The sequence below is a fragment of the Desmodus rotundus genome, chromosome 7, assembly GCF_022682495.2.
Source record: "Desmodus rotundus isolate HL8 chromosome 7, HLdesRot8A.1, whole genome shotgun sequence".
Taxonomy (NCBI): domain Eukaryota; kingdom Metazoa; phylum Chordata; class Mammalia; order Chiroptera; family Phyllostomidae; genus Desmodus; species Desmodus rotundus.
The window spans coordinates 54,758,232-54,782,643 of NC_071393.1; the positions used below are offsets into that span (position 1 = coordinate 54,758,232).

At 43.1% G+C, this 24,412-nt stretch overlaps 1 protein-coding gene across 3 annotated transcripts in view; it reads right to left on the minus strand.

The window, feature by feature from the left end:
* The window catches only part of AKAP6 (A-kinase anchoring protein 6), a 476,021-nt gene that overhangs the window by 262,861 nt on the left and 188,748 nt on the right, over positions 1–24,412 (minus strand). For all 3 annotated transcript variants that reach the window (XM_045188183.3, XM_045188177.3, XM_053928192.2), the window contains exons 3-4: positions 23,466–23,717; positions 12,313–14,055 (exon numbers count right to left, since the gene is read on the minus strand). In XM_045188183.3, coding sequence (XP_045044118.2) covers positions 12,313–14,055; positions 23,466–23,717 — 1,995 coding nt within the window. The remainder of the gene's footprint in view (positions 1–12,312; positions 14,056–23,465; positions 23,718–24,412) is intronic.

Here is a 24,412-nt window from a genome sequence, read left to right on the forward strand (position 1 = left end):
CTTGAAGGCCAGATCGACCTTATAAATGTGTTTTATTTGGCTTGTTTTAAAATTGTTCAGACCAAATGTTTAAAAATTGGGAGATGTCACATAAAACGAAGCTTTCCTACTTCTTTTTCTTTAAATTGCAAGATCTTGCCACACAGGACCCACATTCCATGCAACAGTCACCAGGAGCTGAACAGTGGCTGCCCTTTATTTATTTTAACTTTTTAATCCTCACCCAAGGATATGTTTTATGGACTTGAGAGAAACATCAGTGTGAGAAACATCCATTGGTTGCCTCCCATACATGCCCTGACAGGGTATCGAACCCACAACCTAGGTATGTGCCCTGACCTGAGGATTGAACCTGCAACCCTTTGGTTTATGAGATGACACTCCAATCAACTGAACCACCTGACCAGGGCTAGTGGCCTCCCTTTACACAGGGCACTCACTCTCCAGTGGTGCAGCCCCTAGCACTCCCCACTCACACTTGGCTGTGTGACTCATTTATATCACCTGTCTGACCCTCTTCGAGTCATTTTAGTTTGTAACTCCTAGCCTAGGGGATAAAGTTCAAACTGAATGATAACATTCCATTCACTCACTCATTTGTTCACGCATTTGCTAGGCAGGTATTTATTTTATGACTGTGCTATGCAAACACTAGCAATTCAGGTCCATCATATTTTGGCCCTATTGTTTCTAACTTTATATTCCCCTTCCCTTCAACAAACTCCCATTCTCACTAGCAGCTGGTTTAAGAGACATCTCCCTCCCAGTGTTCAGAGCCTAGAGGTCATTTCCCGAACTCCTTTGCAATTAAGTGATGTCATATGACAGTCTGGGCCAAGGGGATAAGAACAGAGGTGATATGGGCAACTTCCAAGTCATATCTTTAAGGAGAGCTGGGTGCTCTCCCGTTCCCTCTTTCGGTGAGCTGCAACAAAGCTGCAGTCCTGCTGAGCCACAGTAATATAAGAGCAACAAGGAGAAGGCACCTGGATCCCTAAATGGCCTCTGTCTTCCCTGGGCTATCTGCTTACTTTTTGTTATGTGAGAGGAAAAGTCTATCTTATTGCATTTTGAGATTTCTTTGTTTATAGAGGTCTAGCCTATACTACAAAATAGCCAGCATCTCTCTTTACTATTTCTCAAACATACCGTGAATACTTTTGCCCTCAAACTTGGCTTATGTCAAAGCTTCTGTCACTAACATTCTACCTCCTCTTCTCCGCTATCTAAATTCTCGCTATCTAAATTCTCCCTAAAGGCCCAGCTCAAATAGTCCCCTTTCTGTGATGCTTTGTCTAGCTACTTTTGTTATTATCTGGCTTCCTTTGTTCTCCCATTGTGTGACTTTCCACTTGGTGCTTATCAAATGTTGGTGCTTAGTAGGCACAGAAGCTAGAATTATGTTGTCATATACATCTTAAGTTCTAGATTGTGTATAGTAGAGAACAGGGGTGTCAAACTCACTTTCACCAGGGGCCACATCAGCCTTGCAGTTGCCTTCAAAGGGCTGAATGTAATTTTAGGACTGCATAAATTTAACTACTCCTTAGCTAGGGGCAAGGAGCTCGGCACTGCCGCTGGGTAGAAACAAGGTGTCAGGCCGGACAAAACAAGGTGGAGGCCTGGACTCGGTCCACTGGCCTTGTGTTTGCCACATGTGACATAGAGTATTCGGAGTTCCTATGGCATTCTGCTATTATACCTCTTGTTCATCTGAACTATCAACTCATGTTCAATGTGTGATCATTTAGGGCTCTAAATCTTCCATTTTTAATTACAAAGTTAAGCCTGCCGAATTATTTAAGAATCTGTTTTTTCCTATATATTTAAACTAAATTTGTGTTTTCTTTATTCTTGCATCTAAACAATTCCCGAACTCTCTGAATACATATTTCTAAGACTAAGAAATGCAAAAAGAGATCAATGGTTCAAGCTTGAATGGTGATGGGAGAACCAACTCATAGTGTTCTTATATTTGGAATCTGAGACTCTCTAGGACAGCATTAGAAGAAGAAAGTGGAAGATACTCTTGGGGGAGGAAATTTTAAAAAGAAAATAGAGTGAAATCTATACAGTCCATAAGAAAAGTAAAGAAAAAGGAATGAGAGAAAAAAATGTAAAAAAAAAAGAGAGAATTCAGAGACAAGGGGAAGACTAACTGTGAAAGAGAAGACACATGCAAAATAAAATGCCACTGGGAACAGTGGAATCTAGTAATCTTAAAATGCTTCCTATCTCATAGGATCCTCTTAAGAGATCATTATCATCACCTAGGAGCAGACTACCACTCCACCAACACTCAGAGCACTGGCACACCGTTGATATAAAAGAAATATCAAAGGCAGGTAAGAACTGAATTAATAGTAGACTTTGATTATAAGTTTCTTTGGGGTGAATAAAGGAAGATACAGGACTTTCTGTCAAGATGGTGGCATAGGCAGACATGGCTTGCTTCTTCGTAAAACCACAACAAAATTACAGCTAAAATAGAGAACCATCACTCAGAACCTACAGAAATAGATTTTAATAGAAGTCTGACATCTCCAGAATTAAAGAAACCACGTCCACCCAGACTGGTAGGAGGGACGAAGACACGAAATAGGCCGGTCCCATATCCACATGTGGTGGATAAAGATTCAGGAGGGATATACTGGTAGCAAGGAGTCCCAGACACATACCAGGACCCCGAGTCCAGGGTTCCAGTACCAGGAAGATAAGTCCCCACAACTTATGGCTGCAAAAGCCAGCAGGGATTGAGTTGGTGGAATAAAACTGCTGAAGCCCCAAGCAATTCCTCTTAAAGAACCCATGCATGGACTCACCTACTCAGACAAACTCCTTCTGGGCTCTGGCCCTGGAAAGGTGGCTTGAGGGGCACCAGTGACATGCAGGGGAAGGCTGAGGTGTCTGGCGTCAAGGTGAGCAGAGGCCATTGTCCCTTTTCTGGGCCCTCCTTCCACAGAGCCAGCAGACTGGTGCCATATCTACGATTCCACCAACCTGGCTAACACTGTTTGGCCTGCCTTGTAGATCCCCAGAGATTCTGCCCCACCCAACTTATGGCCCACCCAAGCTGCTTTTCCATATGAATGGTCTTGGCTCAGGCTTCACAGTGTCCTAAATCCTTTCAAACAAGCAGCAGCTGGCCTCAGTGAGGCCCAGGCCTGGAACTAGCAACCTAGATTCACAGTTTGGCTTTGCTTGGGAATCTCCAAGCCCAGCACAGGTAGCAGCCATCTCAGATTGCTTAATAACTCAGGCAGGGTGGCCCCAAGCAGAACATAGGTGGGGAACGACTTTTCCTGCACTGCCCAGGAAACCCCAAAGCCTGTACAACCAGTGGACAGCTACAGACCATGTCAGAGCACCACCACCCTGCTCCTGCACAGCTGATCCTGCATAGAGGGTGGAGATTGGTGGTAAGTGGTCACAGCCAGTCCTTGCAGCTGACTGGCCTGGGTAAATCCCTCCCATTGATCTGCCCACAGCAACCAAGCTTCAACTATAAGAGGAGGATGTACTCAGCCCACATAAATGTAGTAGGTGTCCTGGGTGTATCTTGAGAACCCAGTTTGGTTCACAGGGTAGGTTGTGGCACTAGACCCTACAGGACACCTACTACAGTAGGCCACATCACCAAGACACAGAGTCAAAGAAGCTCTACCTACGCACAGAAACAAACACAGGGAGGCTACCAAAATGAGGAGACAAAGAAACATGGTCCAAATAAAAGAACAGATTAAAACTCCGATAAAGAGCTAAACAAAATGGAGATAAGCAATCTATCAGATGCAGAGTTCAAAATACTAGTTATAAGGATGCTCAAGGAACTTAGTAAGGACCTTAAGAGCATAAAAAGATCCAGTCAGAAACAAAGTATACACCAACTGAAATAAAAAAGAATTCATAGGGAAACAAAAGTAGAGCAGATGAAGCTGAGAATCAAATCAATGATTTGGAACACAAGGAAGCAAAAAAACAACCAATCAGAGCAACAAGAAGAAAAGAGAAATCCAGAGAAACAAGGATAGTGTAAGCAGCCCGTAGGACAACTTTAAGCATTCCACCATTAAAGTCATAGGGTTGTCAGAAAGAGAAGACAAAGAGCAAGATATTGGAAATCTATTTGAAAAAAATAATGAAGGAAAACTTCCCTAATTCGGTGAAGGAAAGAGACATGCAAGTTCAGGAAGCAGAGAGAGTCCCAAACAAGATGGGTGCAAAGAGGCCCACTCTAAGACACATCATAATTAAACTATCAAAGGTTAAACATAAAGAGATGGGACTGGGGTATGGGAGAATGGATGACAGGTGAGGGGATTAAGAAGTATAAATAGGTAGTTACAGAATAGCCTTGGAGATATAAAGTACAGCATAGGAAATGGAGTAGTTGAAGAACTTACACACATGACCCATGGGCATGAACAAGGGTGGGGGGATTGCCTGAGGGAGTGAGGGTTGCTGGGTGGAGGGGGGCAAAGAGGGAAAAATCAGAACAACTGTAATAGCATAATCAATAAAATATAATAAAAAATAAATAAAATATGCAAAAAAAGAAAGATACAGCTGTGTTTCAGTGCAACTTAGTCAAATCACAAATTGCCAAGTGTTTTTCTTTTTTTTTTTTTTAGGACACAAATTCCAGAAGATAACTTAGCTCTAGCCTTGAGGCTGTATCCTGTCCTACAGGATAGTCTGGAGAGAGATCTTTAAAACATAAGAGGTAATCACACTGAGATAAAATAAGAGAGTTTAAAAACCTAAACCTAAGACCTAAAACTACAAAACTCCTAGAACGCAGAGCAAAAGCTTCATGACATGGGACATGGCAATGATTTTTCGGATCACACCAAAAGCATGGGCAACAAAAGCAAAAAATAAACAAATGGCACTAGATCGTACTTAAAATTTTGTTCATCAAAGGGCCCAATGGCCCTGGCTGGTGAGGCTCAGCGGACTGAGTGCCGACCTGCAAACCAAAGGATTGTGGGTTTGATTCCCAGTCAGGGCACATGCCTGGATTGTGGGTCAGGTCCCCAGTCGGGGGCAATGAGAGGCAACCACACACTGATGTTTCTCTCCCTCTCTTTCTCCCTCCCTTCCCTTCTCTCTAAAAAATAAATTAATTAATTTTTTTTTTAAAAAGGACCCAATAAACAGAGTGACAAGGTAACCTGTAGGGTGGGAGAAAATATTTGCCAAACATTTATGTAACAACAGGTTAATATACAGAATATATAAAGAATTCCTTCAACTCAACAACAAATACTCAAATAACCCCATTTTAAAATGGGTGAAGGACTTGAATAGACATTTCTCCAAAGATGATACACAAATGGCCAATAAGCATCTGAAAAGATGCTCAACATCACTAAGCACTAATTACCAATGTAATGCAAACCAAAACCATGATGAGATATCACCCACTATGAGGGCAACTATTTAAAAAAACAAACAAACAGAAAATAGCAAATATTAGTAAGGATGTGGAGAAATTAGAACTCTTATACACTCTTGTTGTATGCATTGTAAATGGAAGCACTACTATGGAAAACGGTATGGAGAGTTCTCAAACAATTAAAAATAAAACCACGTATGATCCAGCAATCCAATTCCTGAGTAAATGCCCAAAAGAATTGAAAACAGGGCCTTGAAGAGATATTTGCACATCCGTGTTCATAGCAGCAGATTTTACAATAGCCAAGAGGGGAAACAAGCCAATCACCACCCTCGCGTACACGGACAAACAGAAGTCGGTGTACACACGCAGTGGAATATTACTCAGCCTTAAGGAAAAGGAAATCTTGTCATGTGCTGAAATGTGCATAAACCTTGAGGACGTTATGCTAAGTGAAATAGCCAGTCACAAAAGGACAAATACCGTATGATTCTACTTATTAGAGGCATCTAAGGCAGTCAAATTCATAAAAAAGAAAGTAGAGTGGTTACCAGGGGCCGGGGAGAAGGGAAGAGCAGTTGCTGTGTAGTGGGTAGAGTTTCAGATCTATACAATAAAGAAGTTCTGGAGCTCTGTTTCACACTGATGTGAACATAGTTCACACTACTAAACTGTATGCTTGAAAAGTGGTTAAAATGGCAAATTTTATGTTACGTGTTTTTTTGGTTTTGGGGGTTTTTTACCACAATGAAAAAAGGAAAAGAGAACTCAGGACAACATATTTAATGATTTCCACCATTAGTGTGGTAATATTGACGTGTCGACATAAGGTCAAAATGAGGGTGAAAGATAGGATGGGTCCTGTCTGGACCATTTTAATCTCTTGGAAAAAGGAATACAGAAATCAGTGTCAAGGCCATCCCAGGACCATGCATCTTCTGCGTTCACGTTGTCCTGTATGACCGACCACTTCCCAGCTGCACTTCTAGGCAGCAGCAGTGGTGGCTGTCTTGTGCTGTCACCGCAGACTTCAATGTCATTTACACAGCCTAGCTACAAAGAACTGGCAATTAGCTAAAAATTTGCTGCACTGAATCTGAAATAACTGGTGGGCAAGGACGACCTTAGCTTGCTCCAAAGTTTTTAAAATCGGGTTACAGATATCTCTGAGATAAAATGCTAACAACAGCTGAGTCTTGGAACTATAGGTTGAAATTCCGTAATCTGGCATTTAAAGAGATTTTTATTACTGGGGGAAAAGGGATCAGCTATGTCATGCGTCCATCAGCATGGTACCCGTGAGTCCAGCCAAAAGGAGTCATGTCTTGCAGGATGAGTTTTCAGAACTTAGTGTGAGCAGGAAGCCTGTGATATGACAAATGAACCTCACATGATATCTCAAAGGACAGATCTCCTGAAAGGTTTCACTGAGGTGACACCACACTGCACTGCTTCCTGCAAGTCCCCACTAGGAATCATAGAGCTCTTAACCTGGCACCAATAATTCCCACCTCGGACAAGTGGCTACTTACCAGGCAGCTCATTTCTATCCAGGTCGTGAGGAAGAAGTTGCACTGCTCACTTACTAAGCTAGCAGTGGTTTCGGGTTTTCTAAACAGATTTTACTACATATGGGATTATTGTCTAATTCCCCTGGCATTTGACTGTATCTCTAGGAGAAAACCGAGTCAGGTCTGACATCCCAGGTGGAATCTCAGCTGTGACATTGAGCAGCAGAGTGACTTTGGGCAAGCCATTAGCACTGGAGCCTTAGATTCACCATCTGTAAAACAGGACCGATACTAGCTTTTCCACAGGGTTGTCACACAAATCAGGTGAAAGAACCTACTTCAGAACCTGGCACACAGTAGATGCTGATCAGAAATTGTTTCCTCTCCTTCCTCCTCACTCTAGAGCAAGGTCAGCAAATTTTTTTTCTGTAAAGGACCAGGTAGTAAATATTTTGGGTTTGTAAGTTATTGGTCTCTGTCACGACCACTCAACTCTGTCATTCCAGCACAAAAGCAGCCATAGATGATGAGCACGGCTGTGTTCCAACAAAACATTATTTTAAAAATTAGGCATTTGGGCCAGATGTGGCCCATAAACTAAAGTTTGCAAACCCCTGTTATTTATGTCACATATCCAGATATCACGCTAATTTTTCATCATTCCGTTTGATTCCATCTGCTCCAAATATGTCTTTCCCTCCTTTTCCTAGTTTTTAAGAATTTTTTTTATTTTTCAATTACAGTTGACATGCTATATTAGTTTCAGGTGTACAACATAGTGATTAGACATTTATATAATTTATGAAGTGATCACTCCAATAAGTCTAGCACCCGTCTGACACCATACACAGTTATTACAATATTGCAGACTGTATTCCCTATGCTGTCCTTTACATCCCCAGGACTGCCATTATAACTGGCAATTTGTACATCTTCATTCCTTCTCCTTTTCACCCAGCCCCTAACTCCCCTCCCATCTGGCAACCATCAAAATGTTCTCGTGAGTTTTCTATTGTGTTTGTTCATTTTGTTCTTTAGATTCCATATATAGGTGAAATCACATGGTATTTGTTTTTCTCTATCTGACTCATTTCACTTAGCATCATACCCTCTATGTCCACTCAAGTTGTCGCAAATGGCAAGATTTCATTCTTTTACTGCTGGGTAATTATTCAACTATATATATGTACCATGTCATCTTTTCCATTCATCTATCGATGGACATCTTGGTTGTTGTAAATAACGCTGCAGTGAACACAGGGGTGTGTATATCTTTTCAAATTAGTGTTTTTGGTTGCTTCAGATAAATATCTAGAATCAGAATTTCTGGGTCATAGAGCAGTTCTATATATTCTTTCAATGTACCGGAACAAATGGGTCTAGTTTAATGCCTTGATTTAGTTTCCCACTTTTAATTTTGAAGTCTTGAGAAGCTCCCAGGGAAGCTGAGCACTCAGACCTGAGATGCTCGATTACTTTTTCCACACAGAGGGTCTGAGGAAATCAGCCACATTTGAGCAAGTGCTCAGCCCCGACTGAGAGCCTGGGAAGAACTCACAGAGTTAACAGGCACTCTTATTTGCAGAGAAGGTAGGTTGCAACTTATCTCCCAGGTTTTAAAATGTAGCTTAATAAACGTTTGCATGTACTTGTGTATGTGTAAAGAACTTCTTAAAGAACATAACAAAACACAACAGTGATTACCTATTGTGAAGTGGGAATGCAAGATGAAAAGATCCTAAAGGCCGGGCATGCTCAGCTTTCACCAAAGAGGCCAGTGGGAATGGAGTGAAGTGAGTAAGGGGAAGAGCAGTTGGAAATGAGGTCAAAGGGGAAATCAGGGAGCCAGTCCACGTGGGACCTCCGAAAGTGATGGACGTCAGTGCAAGGTGACTTGATCGGATTTGCGCTTTAAAAGGATCACTGTGGCTGCTGCGTTGAGGACGGACTATAGTGGGAGCAGGGTGGAAGCAGAGAGACCACTTAGGAGACCACACCGGTGCCCAGGCAGGAGGTGACGGCTGGTGGCCAGGACCACAGTGAGAGTACTGGAGAGGAAGAGAAGTGGCCAGTGCACGATAATAAAGCCTGCCTTGGGTTGTCATGAGAATTCTATGAGAAAATTACTGCAGGTACATTGCCTGATTCAAGGAAGATGTAAATAATGCCCTCTCTTGTTACATTATATTTTTCAGGTAGAATAGCTTATATGGAGGAGATCAGAACCAGAGGATGATGTTCAAGGCCCTTGACCTGGGGATGGGCAGCTGTCCTCACCGGAAGCAGTGAGAGGAGGTCAGGCCGAGAAAGGGCTCGCTCTTCTTCAGCCTTCGCCTTATAGGCCAACTTCAGGACACTGTTCCCAACTTCTCACAAAACACTTCCTCCTCAAAGTTTCACCATATACTCAGTATCGGTGCACATTTTTTAAAAAATTACCTACCTTACCTCCACCTCAAGCCAGTTATCTAAACGTTTCCTTCTGTTAACAATATACCAGCCTCACAGGCTGAAAATTTAGATTCCTCTTTGTAGAATTATAAAAGGATGCTATCATTAGAAGTTAGTGTTGTGGCCATTATCTGCTCAAGACATCTCTATTTACAAAAGAAGAGATGAGGCTCAGAATGGAGCATAAGTAGCGGTGGGCCACTCCAGGCTTTAATGATCGAGCAAGGCCTAGAACCAGTTTTCTGGAACCCGTTCATTTCTTCAACAGCCCTCCCCCCTCGCCCATCCCGCAACGCAGCGAGCAGTCCCTTCGACTGGCTGCCACAGGCCAGCATCTCTGGACTGGTCACCACCACAGCTGCTTCGACCATCTTTCCTGTTATTGGCAATTAAGCCTGCCAGAAAGGCTCCTGGGGGCCATGGCCTACACTGTTTCAAGTACGCTGGCTCTGGGTTCAAGTCATAGCTCTGCATTTACTAGCTGTGAGGCCTTCAGCAAGTCTCCTAATTATAGTTCTGCCTTAGCTTCATCAGAAAAATTCCTACCATCCAGGACTTAAGTAGAATACGGCCTAGAAAGCTCTTGACGCAGATCCAAGCAGTGCCTCTCCAGGAAGTTACCATGGGTGCCCACCCAGGGAACAAATTCTAATTGCTTTGGTCTGGCCACCGGGGCCTGCGGCAACAGGGTCTATTGAATGTATGGGAACTGCCATGGCTTTCCGATCACAGACCTTCGGTCGGGACGGCATTCTATGTACCCCCATTATCATGCTCATTCCCAGTTCCTACCTCTGTGTTCCAGTTCATGCTCCTCCTACCTGAGACGCCGACCTTCCTGAGACGTTAGACCTCTCTCTGTCTAACTTCTGGCACATCCTTCAAAGCCCCGCCGAAGGCTCAACATCTCTTCACAAGAACTTCCCGGCTCCCCTGACGTGATTTATTCTCTACAGTACTACAGTATTTATGTGCAGTACGTATCGATCCCTTCCTTATGCAGAGGCATGGGAGCACTGACGTACTAGCATGGGATCCTGAGCAGACTGCCTGATCTCTCAGCCTCAGTCTCCTCATCCATCAAATGGGGTTTACACTGGGGTTGTTGTGAGGATTTGACAAACAAATACTTAGTGAAAACAATTATTAATACATGTTATATTATTGTATATTGCCATTAACTTTCCCCTTCTTTTTATGTAACTTTGTTTTCTTTTTATGGGTTATTCTGTCCACGTGTACTACAATAGTCCCCCCTTATTCACGGTTTCACTTCCCATGGTTTCAGTTATCCACCATCAATTGTCGTCCAAAAATATTACACGGAAAATTCCAGAAATAAACAACTCATAAGTTTAAATCGCACGTTTCCTGAGCAGTGTGCTGAAATCTCACCCCATCCTGCCCGGAATGTGAATCGCCCCTGTGTCCCGCGTACCCACACCGCAATATGCTGCTCGCCCCTTAGGCACTCGGCAGCTGCGTGGGTTAGCACACTGGCTGTGATGGTATCACAGTGCTCGTGTTCAGTCGCCCCTATTTTCCTTAGTAACGGCCCCAAAGCACAGAGTAGTGACGCTGGCAATTCAGACATGCCAAAGAGGTGACCTAAAGTTCTTTCTTTGCATAAAAAGATGAAAGTTCTCTACTTAATAAATAAAAGGGAAAAAATCAGATGCAGTGTTGCTAAAATCTACAGTAAGAACAAATCTTCTATCCATGAGATTGTGCAGAAGAAGAGGAAATCCATGCTATTTTTGCTGTCACACCTCAAACTGCCAAAGTTATGACTCCAGGGCATAGTAAGTGTTTAGTTAAGATGGAAACCATGAAATCTGTGGGGGGAAGACATGACAGAAGGCACGCTCCAACTGGCAGCGATGCGCCACGCCGGAAAGCACTGAGCCTGCACCAGCGCACTAGCAAGGGATTCCCTAACACGCGTGGCGCTAAGCCGTTTACTGCAAGTCACGGGTGGTTACGACAGGACATTCTGAGAGAGACCACATTCACACAACTCTTAGTACCGTATGCTGTTATAATTGTTCCGTATTATTATTAGTTGTTGTTGTTAATATCCCACTGTGCCTAACTTACAAGTTAAACTTTATCGTAGGCACGTACAATGTGTACAGGAAGAACGCAGCACATAGGTTCGGCACCATCTGCAGTTTCATGTGTCCACTGGGGGTCTTGGGACCCATCCCCCATGGGGAAGAGGGAACTACTGTACACTTTTATCTGGCGTCTTAAATCACATCTTAAACTACAAAGCTCGGCCCTGAGAATTTTGATGTCTGTCCTCAAAGATTTCACCACATCTAATAATTCATCCTAAAAGCACAGATTTACCCAAAGTATCAACTCCTCATCTCAGAGCTCACGGATGGTACAAAGTAGAAGTAGCGTGGTTATTAACCAGGGGCCTCGAAGAGGAGGAAGACTGAAGAAAAACAAAGTTTCCCCCAAATTAGAACCATCTGCTTTATTTCTACAGCAAGTTAACATTGGAGGAAGCTATGGAAGTATGGAAGCTACTCTGTGGTTAGAACAAACACATTAAAAAGCACTGAGGGTCATGGGAATATTCCATTCGCATATTCCCGAGACCCTGGTGTGGGACAGCTACTGTCCTACTTTGTTCTGGACTCCACCCAGGGGTCCACCTTTCCTTAGGAGCCGCGTTAGGTCTGAGCGATGCCAACAAAGAATTCCAGACCAGGAAGGGGCACCTCAAGCCAACGCGTTGACAAAGGCAGTCCCTAATGATGCATACTCTGTCACAACACAGTGTCATTGTGCCTTTTTCTTTTCGTTCTGTGAGGAATCAGTATGTTTACCCAAAACAGCAGCACATTTTATAATGGGTGGGAGGGAGTTGAACTTTTCCCAGCATTACTTCCAAAAGTCAGGTAAGATAAGAAATCATTCGGATTAATTAAACCAACGTACCTCTATTTTTTCCCATATGGCTTCATAGTTGTCTTGGTGTTGAATATCTTGCATGAGTTTCTGAATTAAAGCAGATTTTGTGACAGAATGGCTTTCATTTTTCTCAGAAGATGAAGCTTTCTCTGACTTCTCATCAGTATATTTTTTCATGCCAGAGAGAGGCATACCCAGCTCCTCATCAGAAAGAATGTCACTCAGGGGCCCAGACTCAATGCTCTCCCCCAGGGAAGAGGCTATGTCACTGGATGAGCTTGGAGACACCCTGCCCAGCCTTGTATGCTTCTTCTTGATATGGTACGTTGGATAGATCTCAGAGTCAGAATTCATTTCAGACAGTTCCCAGTCATCAATATTCTGAATGGTTTCTCCTCTGGGTTTCTGAGGCAGAAGCTTCGTTAAGTTTTCCAACTTCAAAGCTAGTACTTCTGTCTGCTTAAGGTGAGAGGGCAGTGCCAGGTATTCATCAGAGCCGTACCAGGCCTCCACAACCCGACCGTTCTTTGCGACATGACTTGGAGAGGAGGAATAACATCTTTTGCTCTTGTGTTTTGAAAGAAGGGGTTCTGGAGATATGATATTGTCTGAGCCAACAGGGGACTTGCTGCTTTCAGTGAGAGGGGGTGAGCTGGATGTTTCGGACTGCACTGGTAATTTGGTATTCCAACTTCTTTGATTACATGGCTCAAGTGAGGATGTGGAAGCAGAATCTGTTTCTGGCCCCTCTATGGCCTTAGAAGTACCAGAAGGAATTCCATTTGGCACCATGGAGCTCCTTGGGTTTTCTGTTTGCTTGCCTGAACCAGTTGCCTTTTTAGGTGTTCGGCCCGGAGGCACCTCTTCTAGGGTCTTATGTGGCTTTTTAAGTCGAGGTTTCTCATTATGGCAATCGTTAAGCCTTCCCAGGCTGGAGGAGATTTCTTTAATGTGACGTTTGACTGTGTTTTCAAGATACCCATCCCCCACCTTGTGCAAACACTCATAGGACTGGCTGGAGGCAGAGGGGCTGCTGGGGTAGGAAGACTGTAACACCAGGCAAAGCTTGGATCTGTCAGGAGGATCCACCAGAGAAGGGGTGCTTCTGCTCATCTCAGGCTTCAGATCCACCATCTGCTTCTTTCCATCAGTGCCTTTCAGATTATGCTTAAATTTTTCCTCTTTAAGGAAAAGCCCTCTTTTTGGCAACGTGGGCTGTGTGGGAGAGTCCTCGTTATAATTAAAGCAATCTCTGATGGATCGCTTGGGAGTTGCATTTTCACAAGGAGGAGGCTGTCGGTTCTTTGCTCCAAGTTGGGAGGAGGGACTGGGTTCTTGCTTCGCAGTCTCAGAAGAGGGTTGGACAGTATTTGTCAGAGCTTCCACTGAAGAAAACGTCCCCTGCGTTAAGCCTGGTTTCTCCTCCACTGTGGAAGCATTGTTTTCCTCACATCCACCTTCATCATCTGCTGAAAGGGATACTTCACTGCGGTGGGGAGGGGCGGGGTCAGTGGCCACCGAAAGTAACCCAACACTTCGGATAAGCTCAGGGAACTCCTTTTCCATCTCACTGTAGCTCCAAGAGTCAAAGGGTTTGGTTTTGACCTGGCTAGAGGTCATGTCACCCAGGCCACCGAGCAAATCCTCACTTGGACTGTAGTCAGACAGTTCAAACGCAGTAATACCACAGTCCAGAGACAAGTAATTTTGAGAGCATTTGATAGTTAGCTGTCCTGAGTCATCCACTTCTGTTAGAGAATCCAGCCGGCCCTGAAATAGACAAAGGTGATGGTTTCAGTAAGTGGAAAAGCAATTGCCCTCAACTGCTGTTCAAATGAAATCTCAGCAAAGGCCACTATGAGGTAAAAAGTGCATCAGTCTCAGTTGCTTCTGGCTTGACATATAGAATGGCATATTATCAATTATCATATTGCTTTATATTGATATAATATCCTGTTCTTAAATATTTAAGGGTTTTCTTTAATTTGGAGAATGGATCCTCGATAGAAATGGTCACGATCAAGCCAAAACTATCTATTGTTGCCTTAATGTCCTATCTTAAAGTAGCGTATCATTCATTTAATAAACATTCCTTAAATAATGCCTTGGGTAATAACATTTCTGGGAACAAATTATTGTAAGAGTAAAATCTCCATGAATGTCTCTTTCGCTTATGGCTATCATTCCATTACTTATAGGAGATGCTCAAGAAATATTTTTAAAGTGGAATAATTAATTGTACTAAGTCTGTCATGTTAAATATTCAGGGTCCAGCAGAAGGAAGGCCTGCTTGAGTGTGGCTGGTAGGGTAACAATATGGGCGTAATAATTTATAGTTTTAATTTGAACATTTCACCTAAAATGTCATACGGTGTGCTTGAGTGTGATATTGTTATATTACAAATTACACGTTTATGATTTTGAACTAAAAGATTTTATAATAAAAAGGGGGCGTGATTTGTGCCTGACCCTGTATATTCACAAATCACAGGAAGGTGAACTACTCAATTTGCACACATAACAAAAACAGTCCAAGACTAGCTTCTGTCTGTCCCCACCCTTCCGCAGGTGAACACACAAATTACTGGAGGAAACTGATCATCAAAACGTTATCACTCTCATGCATTTCTGTCCCCACCTCCTCCTCCCCTCCCCCGCTCCCATTTCTGTATGTTTGATACAGGATGCCCACCTCCATTGTTACAATTCGAGGTAGGTCAATTGGGAACTCCCCTATGCTAAAAAAAATTGTATTACAAACAAGTATTTTTAATTTTTTAATCTTTAATTATGGGATTGGGAGAACCAAGATGGCGGCGTAGGTAGACACACTGCGCCTCCTCGCACAACCAGAGCTGACAGAAAATCGAACGGCAAGGAAGTCCGACACCAAGTAGATAAAAAATAAACATACATCCAGACCGGTAGGAGGGGCGGAGACGGGCACCGGTGCGGAGAGGACTCGCTGGTCATCCATGGTGGGACCGAGACTGGTGGAGTGTGGGACCAACGGGGCAGGCAGTCTGACCACTGGCAGACCCTGCGGCCCTGCATTCGCGTACAGATAAACCGAGAGGGCCGGACTCAGAGTGGCGGAGAACGGGGCAGGCAGAGTGGTGGGTAGCACCCTGCAGCCCCACATTCACACACAGATAAACTGGACAAACGGCGGGGAGCGAAGCAGATGGCGGGCAACCCAGGGCTCCAGCACAGGGGGAAATAAAGCCTCAAACCTCTGATTTAAAATGCCCGTGGGGGTTGGGGCAGCAGCAGGAGAGACTCCCAGCCTCACAGGAGAGGTCGTTGGAGAGACCCACAGGGGCCTAGAGTGTGCACAAGCCCACCCACTCGGGAACCAGCACCAGAGGGGCCCAATTTGATTGTGGGTAACGGAGGGAGTGGCTAAAATCCGGTGGAGAGTGGAGCGGGCGCCATTGCTCCCTCTCGGCCCCTCCTACACGTACAGCGTCACAGCACAGTGACCAGCGTTACCCCGCCCCGGTGAACACCTAAGGCTCTGCCCCTTTATGTAACAGATGCGCCAAGACAAAAAAAAAAAGGCCCAAATGACAGAACACTTCAAAGCTCCAGAAAAAATACAACTAAGCGACGAAGAGATAGCCAACCTATCAGAGGCACAGTTCAAAACACTGGTTATGAGGACGCTCACAGAATTGGTTGAATTTGTTCGAAAACTAGATGAAAAAACGAAGGCTATGCCAAGAGAAACAAAGGAAAATGTACAGGGAACCAATAGTGATGCAAAGGGAACTGGGACTCAAATCAATGGTGTGGACCAGAAGGAAGAAAGAAACATCCAACCAGAAAAGAATGAAGAAACAAGAATTCAGAAAAATGAGGAGAGGCTTAGGAACCTCCAGGACATCTTGAAACATTCCAGCATCTGAATTATAAGGGTGCCAGAAGGAGAAGAGGAAGAACAAAAAATTGAAAACTTATTTAAACAAATAATGAAGGAGAACTTCCCCAATCTGGCAAAGGAAATAGACTTCCAGGAAGTCCAGGAAGCTCAGAGAGTCCCAAAGAAGCTGGACCCAAGGAGGAACACACCAAGACACATCATAATTCCATTACCCAAGATGAAACCCAAGAAGGAGAGAATCTTAGAAGCAGCAAGAGAAAAGGACACAGTTACCTACAAAAGGGTTCCCATAAGACTGTTAGCTGATTTCTCAAAAGAGACCTTACAGGCAAGAAGGGGCTGGCAAGAAGTATTCCAAGTCATGAAAGGTAGGGGCCTACATCCAAGATTACTGTATCCAGCAAAGCTTTCATTTAGAATGAAAAGGCAGATAAAGTGCTTCTCAGATAAGGTCAAGTTCAAGGAGTTCATCAGCACCAAGCCATTATTATATGAAATGTTAAAGGGACTTATCTAAGAAAAAGAAGATAAAAAAGTATGAACAGTAAAAATGACAGCAAACTCACAGTTATAAACAACCACACGTAAAACCAAAACAAAACAAAAGAAAACTAAGCAAACAACTAGAACAGAAACAGAACCACAGAAATGGAGATCACATGGAGGGTTATCAATAGGGGATTGGGAGGGGGAGAGGGGGGGAAAGGTACAGAGAATAAATAGCATAAATGATAGGTGGAAAATAGACAGGGGGAGGGTAAGAATAGTGTAGGAAATGTAGAAACCAAAGAACTTCTAAGTATGACCCATGGACATGAACTATAGGGGGGGAATGTGGGAGGGAGGGGGTGGGCAGGAGGGAGTTGAGTGAAGGGGTGGAAATGGGACATCTGTAATAGCACAATCAATAAATATATCAAAAAAATTATGGGATTGTGGTTTTTGTCTCATTACTAAGGCAGTTTCTGATGTCACACAGCAAAAGAGACTTGTGGCTGATGATTTGTTTGGGACAAAAGAGCCCCTGGAATCCTAGCATGTGTATGTACCAGGCTGAAGGACAGCCTGGTCCCCTAGGAGATGAAAGAAGGAAACTGAGCCACTGTATCCCCAGCCTCCTTTCTCCTGGAGGAGAAACTGGGTGAGCAAACTGAAGCTGGACCTCGAATAGCCGCTGGACCTGTGTCCTTTCAACCAGGTTATCCCAAGATCTGGCCTCTGTGAGACCTTACATCAGGTCTTCCTTTTCATCTGCATGTTTTCCTTCGGAAATGTTCTCTTCCTTTAGGCCTTACCTTGCCTTTATCTCCTACTGCCTTCACTCACTCTCGGCAACATGGAGAAAATAATAATGATGAAAAGCCTGACTTCACTTTTCTAAGCCTCATCTATAAATGGGATGGTTGGTGACTACCATTAGTTTTTTATTTAAACCTCCCAACAACTTTCTTTTGGGGTAGGGCCTACATCATTGTCCCTATTTTATATAAACAGAGCCTAAGACAACAACAACAACAACAACAGCAATGACAAACAGTAAAACTAGCAGATAGCTTTGCAACTAAGGGCTGGGCTAGACCTTAAACAGAGGCCTGACCCAGGGTCCACATTCTGACCTCTGCACCATAATTTTCTAAGATTCACTGGATATTGTTTTAAACTGGGTATCCCTCCTCCAGTTTGTTCTCCACATTGCCACCAGAGTAACCTTTACAAATCTGTTACTGTTAATTCTCTACCTAAAGTCCTTTATTATCTTCTTGAGGCTAGGTTAAAAACCCAAACCCTTCCAAGGACAAATATGAAGAAGCCTCCCTCAAGTCACTCTCCCCTCCCTGACCTCACCTGACCACAGTGTCCTCCTTTCAGTTTGTGAACATGCTGTGTTGCTCCCACCTCAGGGCCTTTGCACGTGCTATTTCCTCTACCAGGAAAGCTTTCCACATGTAACACCCCATAACTAATGGGCTCTTACCCCTCAGACCTCAGATCAAGCTCCACTTCTTCAAAATTCCAAACTGCCACCTAAGTCAGAGTCTTTTCTTATACTCTCATAAAACTAGGTTGTTTTTCCTTTAAGCATTTATCTCAATCTTTAAATAAATACTACTGTGATTATTTAATTATCTTGTTTCTCCCACTAGTTTGTATGCACCACAACAGTATAAATCACACAGAAAATGGTTGGCTCCCCAGGATACCTGCAACACTTAGCATACTGATCTGCATGGAACAAGCTTTCAAAGACACAGCTGTTGAATAAATGAATGAATGATGACACTTTGGAATGTGTCTCTATACCTCCCTGTAATTTCATCCTTTGATTATACAGTCTTAGTTGATTATACAGTTTTAGTTGACTCCAGTGATGAAAAGGCCATGCTTCAGAGTCAAATTTTACCTCTAGCACTAACTAGCCATGTGACCATGACCCAGCAGCTCCATGCCACTAGGCCTCATTTCCTCCATCTGTGAACAGGAAATGATAAGTCCTCCCATAGGGTTGGCATGGGGCTTAAAAGAGGTAATATGCATAAAACACACGTCTGACACATAGACAGGTGCTTAATGAATGTTCACTCATATTATTACAATATTTCTACTATGAAGTATATTGAGGGAGAGCTTTTTATCAAAACGAGGGTATCCTTATGCTAAACTATAATGCACAAAGTGAGAAAACAATATTAACTGACAAAGGCCCTAAATGGACATGTGTGGCTTATATGCTTCGTACCTGACCCGGGATCTTTAAATAACCAAGTCAGGAGCCAAAAATCACCAAGGAATGAGGCAACCAAATAAAGTACACTGTGTACAGTTCTTAAGAATGTGATGGTAGAGCCCTGGCTGGGTGGCTCAGTTGGCTGGGTCGTGGTGCCATACACCGAAATGCTGTGGGTTCGATCCCTATCAGGGTGTGTACAAGTAGGCAACCAATCGATGTTTCTCTCTCACACTGATCTTTCATTCTCTCTGCCTCTCTCTCCCTCCCTCCCTCCCTCTTTCGAATCAATAAAAACATATCCTCAGGTGAGGATTTAAAAAAAAAAGAAAGTAAGGGTGGAAATTCCAATTTAAAGGCAAGTTGTACTTTTTTAATTTTTTTAAAAAATTTTTAATTTAACTGCTTAGTATTCAGAACTTACTCCTGTATAAAAATAGTATTATAAATGACGGTTAAGTTCCAAAGCTAAGCCACTAACTGGCATTTAAATTTCTAACGAGCTGAAATTTGCATTACTTTTATCAGGTTTATCATAAAGTGCAGCACTGCGGCTCCTGGAGCGGGGTCAGAGGCCTTAGGAACGGTGTTTCTGTAACGGCCAGAGAAAAAGAAATTTGCGAGTTCAGGTAAAAAGTAGTCCCCTGAAAGTGTCAGCCACCTGGTTCTACATAGGCTGGGACACAGTGGCCCTGGGAAAGCATTTGGTCCCCATTTTCACGGTCACAGAACCTTAAGACCAGGGATACTGTCATATATGACCGGACACTACGTATCAGATAATAGGGCATGGCTCCCTTTTCCTAAGTCTTCCCTGAAGATCCCCTCCCTATCCAGTCCTTTACCTGGAAAACAAAATACCATCCTCCAAAACACTTACTGCTCCAGAGCAAGCCCTCCCCCATCCTGTTCCCAGGTGAGAGGGAGAAAAGAATTATCATCGCAACAGAACACAATTGAGAGCTGACTTTGTTTTATTTCATTGTTCCTACGCATATATCCTCACTTACCTACAAAGCATTCCCTTTCCTTCTATGAACGGCAACTACTTTAATACCCCTTAGCCTTCTTAATAAATGAAACCATAAATACAATAAAATGCTTATCCCAGTAACTGAAATATAGAACATTTCAGTATAACACAGTTTTTACACAATGTTGAGCTTTGCCCCTCAGGGTTTTTCATTTGTTTCTTTGTTCCATTTGGTTTCAGTAAGGTGTTTGCTAATTTGCTTACAACATATGATGTGCTCCTTATTTAAATTAAAAAAATTAAAATCATATGCTTTGTTTTTTCAAGGACAGGAAGGGTGAAAACTTGCCACTTTCTTGACTTTCCAACGTATTCTTTAATGTGGCTCTGAAACTCAACTAACTTCCAAGCAGAGGAAAATGAATTCACCTTTATTGGAAGGACATTTACTATTATAGTTTATCAGCATGTTTTATGCCATTTCCCTCTTCATTCTACAAATCTTTCACAGCTGAATTTATTCTGATAAAGCCTAGAATTTTATCCTAATCCCCTTCCCGTTTTCCACAATTCCAGTGTGCTGACAGAAACAAATAAAACTAAGCAGTCTTTGAAACAGGATCGGGAGTCCACAGCTTCAGGAAGGATGATAACAGAGGCCGTGTTTCAATTCACAGAAAAATACCCACAATGCAGATGGCTAAGAATCCACTGTTCCTTCATCCCTCACATAACATACTGTTGCGTCTTTACGACAAGACGACTGGCTTCAAATATGAAAATGCATATAATTATTTCCAATCAATCTGTAAATAATTGTTGAGCTCACATTGTGAAAACCATAATAGACACTACTTACTTGCAACATAGCTGTGAATTAGTTAGCCTCAGTGGCTTTTCATCCACTTCATGAGTGATGTGAGTTCAAAGACATGATGCATGATAAACGTATTCCACGAAACAATAACAACAGTGGTGACAACAAACCCTAGAGCACTCATACATCCCCAGCTCTCCCACCAGGGCTGGTGAGCATTAAGTGATTATTGAATGAATAAATATGTAACATGAATTAGTTTGCCTCAGTGATTTCTAATGTCCCCTCTAGTAGTAGAAAGGGGGCAGATCTGGTGACTGTCCGATGCTGGAGGCTGGGCAGAGCCAGCAGAACACACGGAAGAACAAGAAAAGGATGGATGGATGCATCAGAGATGCGAGGTAGACACCCGAAGAAAGCTCTCTTCTGAGTTCAGACAAACCTTTCCTGTCTTTACTCTCCACCTCACAGGTACCGGATTTAGGACTGAGTAGGCCAGTTGGAATTCTTTGTAGGATCCCCAAAGCACAAGAGTACCAATCGAGGGTCCTCTAGGGATCCTATTTGGGAGGGATGGCATTTGGGGACAGATACCGCCCCCCCACACACATATTCATCCTATGACTTAAAAAGGACTCTACCAAAATCTCTATAACCCCCCTCACTGCCACAATAAGAGGGAAAGCTAAATGAAAACAGGCGATGACTTAATGTAAGAAGTGAGCCTAATAGATTTTGATTCCCACACATTGTCAGGGCCTTCAGGGAATTTGCCACAGCAAGTGCATCATTGTTATGAAAATAATAATTGACAAGTATAAATCGTTTATGAGAATGGACAGATTTGTTTTGCTTGTTGATAATGTTGGAATCATTAAAACATTAATAAATGAATGAATTATGCAGCACTCTTTATAAGGCCTTTTAATCTTATATAGTCATACAAATTCTTTATAAAGTTGTAAAAATACACATTTTCCAGAAAACTAACAGTGGAGCACTCGGTGGGTGTCGAGAGCCAAGGGACTGTATGCATACTCCTCCACTTCGTCTATATGTGATATATATGTGTATGTGTGCATCTGTCTACCTCCCTCCCTATTTATCAGTTTATCTTCTACACACACACACAGCCCCTGCTTAGTTAACTAGCACAGCGCTTTGCTCTACAATACAAGTCGATTTTGTTTGGGAATAAAAGAGTTCACCTGGATTCAAATTTACAGTGTTCATTCTTAAGCCATGCATCAGGGACAACAACAACAAATTCTTTCAAGTGCACTTAATATGAGTATAGAAAAATCTAAGTACATTGATCGTGCAAAATTCCAAAGTTCATTTGACTCACTACATCCAGAATGATTTTTCTAAAGCATGAATGGAATCACATCAATTCCCTGTACAAACTGATCTGTTGTCCTGAAAATAAAGTCCAGTTCTCTTAAGATGGTTTTTTAATATGCCTTCTTTTTTTTTTAATACATCTTATCTTCATGATCGGACCTCTGCTTACCTACAATATTTGTTCAAAGCCTATTTCCTGGCTCCTTGAATTTTTTGCTCCAGTTTTATCTATAGCTCTATGAGCCTGTCAATCTCTCTCTCTCTCTTACCTCTGGATCCTCCCTCTGTCCAGAACATTTTCTACCTCAGTTCTCCAGTCTAATCCTGCTTCTCCTTCAGGTCTCAGTTTGGACTCATTTCTGGAAAGGCTTCCTGTCTGAGTCAGGTGCACCTTCCCTGCCATCAGTGGCATCATATAGAGTTATCACTGTCTGTCCACTTGTCCACATCCCACACTAGACTCGAAGCGCCTTGAAGGCAAAGACCATGATTTGATCACTATTATATTCTTAGCACCTAGTGCTTGACTCACAGTAAGCACTCAATAAGTATAAATGCCATGGGGAACAAGGAACTGGATTAATACCAACTATGGGTGGTATCCAGGCAAACTACCAGGTAGGTGTGAGCTAACTCTGATGTAAAGCTTCATTCACATTAAAAGTGTCCTAGCTTCTGGTCACTATACCTAGACTGAAGCCCAGCTCATGACCTGCTTATTTATACCTGCTAGGTGGGATAGGTAGTAAACTAAGGCAGGGAGAAGGAGGGAGACACGTCTCACCTGTTGACTCAGCAGTCCTGAGCCCAGTCCAATAAGATTACCGGGTGTTCTGAACATCACAAGCAAAGATGGTGCAGGAGAAAGGGAGTCCTTGAAACTCTGTACTAAGAAAGGGAGGCTCTGTAGCAATTTCATTAACTAAGACAAAGAGTCTTTACTAGCTGAGAAAGAAAGCCTTTGTAGCTGTACATTATTCCCAAGGTTTAGAAGGGGGAGGAGGGGCACCTAGAAGCTGATTAAAGTATATAACCTCTGAACCCCGATAGGGCACACTCAGATTAGTTGAGTGCCCACTCGTAGCCTTGGCTCAAGATTATAGAACAAACTACTTACTAACAAGCTTATTAACGACTTTGTTTTCTGTCTATGTGGGGCATTCAGACTAGCCAGGTGCCTGCATTGCACTTTGTGCTCATGTGAGGATTTCACAAACAAACTTGCTATCTCATTTCCACTATACATGTTGTCTCTCGTTTGAATTCATCTCTTGCAAACAAGACAGGAACCGAGGAGAGGCGGGGAAATCCCCTGACTCGGGTCTCCCTGGCAACGTACCTACAAAGAATTCCTATCCCACATCTCTGAACTGAAAACATTCTCAAATGGTCACACTTGACAACGCATTCATTATTTTGCTTCAAAGAAAATACCCACCTCTGTTGTCTCTTCGGAGAAAGCTTGCAGAATGTCTGTCTGCCTGGTGTAGTTGCCATTGGCGTCCTGCAGACCTTGCAGAATGCGCTCCCGCAGGACCAGCACGGAGACTCGGAGCTGGTGCCAGAGGAGCTGCACCGCGTGGATGTCCACGATCACATTGACAGAGTAGGACAGCAGCTTCAGGGAGAACTCGGTCTCAAGGAGGGCATGGATTTGTTCAACATGATCGGAAATATCTTCGCAAATGTCCTGCAGTAAGAAAACAAGGGGGCGGGCAAAAATATGATGACTACTTTGCCTTATCCTGGGGAAACAGCATTAAACAGGTTTAAAAAAAGTCACTCCTTCACCTGACACCAATTATCAGCACCAACAGGTCAGGTGAGCACAGGTAGGTAGCTGGCCTTTGTTTCCATTCACCTATAACTGCAGGCCATAATCCTGGGCACTGGGCCTTTCCTGCATACAGGTAAGTTGATATTTTCCTAAGCCACAAAAATTCTATTCTTTCAGATTCCAAAATTGAAAGTTCAGCCAAGGTAAAAGGTCACCTCACAAATCCACCCTCTGTTCTCTTTATTTACTATTTGTGATTCTGGCAAGTGAGCCGACAGCTATTCTTTCTGCGAGTGGCGAACTCCGAGGAGCACACAGCGGTTCAGGGTCGAAGTGTCACGCAGACACCCAGCATGAAGAAAGACAGGCTAGCATCTATGTTTTGGAGCATCTCCCAGACACTCTCAATGAACCACAGGGTCTTCGACGTAAGAGACAATTGTCATGTTCCCACAGAGACACAATTTCATTCTTAAATTCATAACGGATATCTAAATTTGATCCCATACTTTGCAAGTACAATCACTCTTAAGAAGGAAAGCCAGAGAGCCCCCGAGGATGAAGAAACATAAAACACAGTTTTTTTTGTTTGTTTTTAAGGCCCAGAT